This window comes from Oryza sativa, chromosome 1, assembly GCF_034140825.1.
Source record: "Oryza sativa Japonica Group chromosome 1, ASM3414082v1".
NCBI classification, from domain to species: Eukaryota; Viridiplantae; Streptophyta; class Magnoliopsida; order Poales; family Poaceae; genus Oryza; species Oryza sativa.
This window is the reverse complement of record NC_089035.1, coordinates 7,913,883-7,919,117: the sequence shown is the minus strand read 5'-3', so window position 1 is coordinate 7,919,117 and position 5,235 is coordinate 7,913,883. Positions and strand designations below refer to the sequence as shown.

The 5,235-nt window shown below is 44.6% G+C and overlaps 1 protein-coding gene across 1 annotated transcript; it reads left to right on the top strand.

Annotated features, from left to right (window-relative positions):
- Positions 1 to 2,827: 2,827 nt before the first annotated feature.
- Positions 2,828 to 4,111, top strand: LOC107278763 (transcription factor bHLH150). Its single transcript, XM_015772631.3, has one exon. The coding sequence runs from the start codon at positions 2,993 to 2,995 to the stop codon at positions 3,719 to 3,721; it is 729 nt and encodes a 242-aa protein (XP_015628117.1). The 5' UTR covers positions 2,828 to 2,992; the 3' UTR covers positions 3,722 to 4,111.
- The last annotated feature ends 1,124 nt before the right edge of the window (positions 4,112 to 5,235 follow it).

Genomic DNA, 5,235 nt, shown 5'->3' with positions numbered 1-5,235 from the left:
CTAAGCTAGCTCTATGGGCTCGTGCCTTTTGCCATAATGCTAGTAGAGAAAAGGTCTTTACTCCCGGTTCGGAAACCCCCTGTACTCCCGGTCTTTTGGCGTAGATAAGGCTCTATGGACGTTGTGCGTAGATAAGCCTCTATAGACGTTGTTTTAAAGAGTGAAGGACGGATTATCATATTTATTTGTCACATTTACAAATTTACCACTAGTTTTTTAATTTTGTAATGTTGTCACTCAATGACAGTTCTAGTGATTTCTTTTTTAAAAAAAATAGTGGCAATGTTGCATTAACGATTCAAACCAGTGACAAATTTACAATTAACCATTTTTAGTCTGATGGGCATTTAGTTGATTTTTTAAAGGGAAATTTAGTTGATTTGACGATCATAGTCTAGGTAAGGGATGCATATAGGAGAAAACCATAAAGAATAAGGAAAGAGCTAAGTTTAATGGATTATTTTAAGAACAAAAGAGTTAGTGTAGCGGGTAGCAAAACAAATGATGATGATAGAATATAACGAGGTCACAGTATTTATGTTAGGCCGTTAGTATAATGTTTGTGAAACATTTACTATATTTATAGAATTTTAAACAAACATAAAGTATATGTGGATTGAAACCGCAGAATTAACCACTATAAAATATAGTCACACGAGTATACCAAAATCCAGTGCACTTTCTGGTGGGGTTTTGCAATTTTCCTAATTGCCGAGAACTCTAGTCCTTCTGACCATGTGAGTATGTGAATGTGACAGCAACCACGCACGAATCCTCCACAGTGGAATGATAACAAGAAGGAGAAAAAGGGAAAGCCTCTTCTTTTCCCCTTTTCCGGATTTTGATAGATCGGTAGCGACGACATGTGACCTGCCGGCCGGATCCAACGTGCTCGCACTTGCTATCTACTAACATTAGCTTACATTACATGTACATATGTTCATGATAATAATTATCTTGGTCATCAAGACATCAACGTGTCATTAATCAACAACATCTGTAGTAATAATGATGCAGCGACAAGAGGACCAAAAGAGCTGATCACTGCAATTCCCATCCCAAACATTCCAATTAGCTGCTTACTTACTGCTATACGTACTCAACTGCTGTGCTAAGTTCAGAAGAACCACACGTTTATCTGTATCAGATACAGAGCAAATAGTTCCCTTGATGTATAAAGCTCAAAACCAATTATTCCGACGTTGTCAGGATGATTTGGTCAGTGTTTTTTTTTAGTTAGAAAGGGAATAAATAAAAGATGATTGACAAGTCATGTTAACTAGATAAGGGGGGGATTAAATTAAACAGAAATAGTGATGATCATTGGGCTCTGTTTTCCAGTTGTTTGTCCACTAAGAGAAAAATAATGAGCAAGCCACTATTCTGTTTTTTCTCATCTGTTTCTTAACTTGGACACAAAGAATAAAAGTTTAGAGAACTTGATTAATTAAATTAATTTTCTCCCTGCTCATGATGTTAGTCAGTAGTCACCGACTTTAACGACGTTGTTGTTAGATGAAGCCATAATGTCATCTCTTCCAGAGGAATTTCTACAAAACAACACCTACCATCTCTTTCTCAGACCTTTTTAGCTTTCCCAATAGACAAATTAACCTACGTGTGCTAGCAAACTATGTTATACATACCGATATGATTCAATTGGTATGTGAATGAGTTACGGTGGCCCATTTCCCTATATAAATGAGGTTAGAATTATTTGCTAATAGGGTCTATATGTTAATCAATCACCCAAATAGCTAATTAACTGGTACTAGTAGGACCAATCTAATTTTCAATAGATCAATGTAGGGCCATTTTACTTATCAACAATAAGCAGAAAGGGAAGACATGACAGCCAAGATGGTGTCACGGAGTCCTCTCCAGAAAGCAAAGCTTGGAGACAAGCTCATTCGCAAGAGGAGGCGCACATGGAAACCACAAACACAAAAAAAAAAAAACAATCAAGAAAGCAATCTTGCAATGGCGATTAAATTAGTAGCAGTGTGTTAAGCATTAAATTAATGGAGAGCACAAGATAAAGAAGGGCCCCCATCAAAAACCTTAGGAGGGGAATCACATGAATACACATGAGGCTAGCCGGCCCATCCCCGGCGAGTGGGCCCCCACCCTGTTCACATGTCTCCATCTCACCCCACTAAACAACTCAAAGAAAAATCATATTCCATTCCACACTAATCCTCAACATAATATTTTACCAAACTTTTGAAATAAGAAAAAAAAACTTTTAAGATCACTTGCTTTTTATAATACAGAAGGAATCATATAAGAAATCTGTTTAAAAAAACTTGCATACTAACTTGAGACGATCGGACTCCTAACTGCAGTTCATGATTTTCTAAAAATATATATATCCAAGCAAACTCCCACAGTGAATTTCATCTTAAGTAAACCATATAATAATAATAAGACTAAAATAGACTTTACCTGTTGCAACGCACGGGTATTTTTTTCTAGTAAAACATAAAAATAAATGATAGGATTGTTACAACTTCTAAAGTGTAGCCACCCCATTGAACCAAAGTGTAGGTACTCAACTGCAAATTCCCCCGAACACTTCGGTGGCGGAAGGCCAGGCGTGAAATAGTACAACACCAAAGCAGCCGCGCGCACTCAACCGCGACAGCGCCTCGCCTGCCCTCTGCCTACCGCGAGGCGCGACTCATACCTCGCTCGTCTCACCTCACCGCCAAATTCCACACCAAACCGAACGATCAAAAGGCGAGGCGAACACCACCACCACCACCACCACCTCACCACGACACCACTCCCCATGTCTAATCCACTCCGCTAATCACCACCACCCCCCGCACCAAATAAGTACACCCAACCCCAACTACGCCACAAAAGAAAAGCTTACCTCTCTCTCTCTCTCTCTCTCTCTCTCTCTTCTCCTTTCCCTCTCCTCCTCTTCCCACCACCACCACCGCCGCCGCCGCCTGATTGGTGGTAATCGGAGGTGGAGGTGGGCGTGATGATCTCTACAGGCAGCGGCTCGTCGTCGGCGGCGTCGTCTTCTGCGTCGTCGTCGGGGGTGAGGGTGGCGGGCATGGCGAAGGTGCGGGGGAAGGCGGGTGCGGGTGCGGGCGCCGCGGCGGCGGCGGCGACGAGGACCAAGTGGAGGAGCGGCGCGCAGGAGAGGATCTACGGGCGGCGCCTGCTCGACGCGCTGCGGGCCACGCGGGACGGGGCTGCAGGCGGGGGCGGGGGCGCGCCGCCGCAGCCGCGGGCGGTGAAGGCCGCGGCGGACTCGGCGCTGGCGCTCACCGCGCGGGGGCAGTCGAGGTGGAGCCGCGCCATCCTGCTGGCCGGCGCGGCGTCGTCCAGGCGCCGCGTGCTCGTCAAGGCCGGCGGGAAGATCCGCCGCGGCGGCGGTGGCAACAGCTGCCGCCGCCCGCAGGCGCGCGCCGCGGCGGCGGCGGCGGCTAAGGCGGCCGCGGCCGCCTCCTCCGCCGGCGAGCCCCCGATGCTGAAGGAGAGGAAGGTGAAGGAGCGCCTCCGCGTGCTGGGCCGCCTCGTCCCCGGATGCCGGAAGCTCCCCGCGCCGGCGCTGCTCGAGGAGACGGCCGACTACGTGGCCGCGCTGGAGATGCAGGTCAAGGCCATGCGCGCCCTCGCCGACGCGCTCGCCGCCGCGCAGCTCTCCTCGTCAACTCCGCAGCAGGCGGAGGCCGCCGCCGACGAGACCGAGATGGAGAGGTGAGGGTTTCGTGGTCAATCGTGAGTTCATCACACGATCGATGATGCTGGATTCGATTCGATGGCTCGGAAATTGGAACGGCTCGGGGAAAAAATAAGGGCGATTAATTAGTGGATTATTATTGCGAGAGGGTTTGGGATTTGAGGAGGGTAATTGCGATGATTGATGCTGCTGATAATGCTGCTGCTGCTGCTGCTGCTGATGATGATGATGATGACGATGATGATTTGTAAATTCTTGATACTTGTATAAGTAATGCTGCTCTGCTCCTCTCTTGTTTTTTTCTCCTTGATTCTTGAAATGTTTTTCTCCTCCTGATTTCCAAATCATGTTGGGGATTCCTGATTTCCTGTTTCATCTTGATTAGTAGTATTATGCTGTGATTGGGGATTAGTGTGTTTTGCCCTGTGTTAATCAGGGATTATATGTTCTCTCTTTTTTTTTTTTTGCTTGCGAAGAATTGGAGAGAAAAAAATGTGAATTCTCTCAAAATAGGTATTATCTCCCAATCTCCCATACTATCCACTTGTCAGGACGATTTCTTCGTAAGATAAGGTACAAAAACATGCAAATTGATTGACAGAATCTGAAAAAGAAATGCCTATGTAGCTATAGCACCAGCAATTCGAGACTCGATTAAATACCAAATCGATGTATGAACAGTTCGTACTTTGCTTATCGCAAATCTGGATGACCAAGAACAAAGAAGCAATCCATGATAGCCAATTTGGTCATTGCGGGGAAAGAATCGCACAGTGCTAACCACACTGCAGCTACTGCACTTTCGCAAAATGGATTTACTGTTATTAAATTTCTAACGATTTTGCTAGATATTTGTCATCAAATTTCTCCCCCTAATATTTGTCAGATGTAATTACAGTACAATCGTAGTGTAATTATACTGTAACTTGCATGTAATTACACTGTAACTATAATGTAACTTGTATGTAACTTTCAAGAATCTCTCGGTAACATGTTATTTCAGTAAAATAGAGGTCGTGGGAACAAATTCTTTCATATATGTGTGTGATGTGATTTTTTTCTTCCTCCATAGAACAAATCTTGTAATAGATCTAACGATTCAAAATTACGTGAAACTTACATACAAGTTACACTGTAGTTACATGCAAGTTACAGTGTAATTACATACAAGTTACATTGTAATTACACTACGATTGTACTATAATTACATCTGTCAAATTTTTAGTAGAAAATTTGTCGACAAATGTATAGGTGGTCCCAATTTCTAATGCCGTCAAGACACGGCAATAGTGTGCGGATTGAACTAATAATTGGGTAATTAAACAAGAACGCGTAAGGCGAAAGCTTCCTCTGATTCCTCTCTGGTCTCCCCTGAGTCCTGACCCTTCTGCTACCGGATCAGATTCAGACCGCCCTGACACTCGTTGGATTACCAGAAAGTTGCCGCATTTGCTGACAAGAAGATCTCTGAAATGCCTTTTTTGCTGGTAAAAATGTTCTCTGCACGAGCGATCGACAGCACGGTGATGTGCACC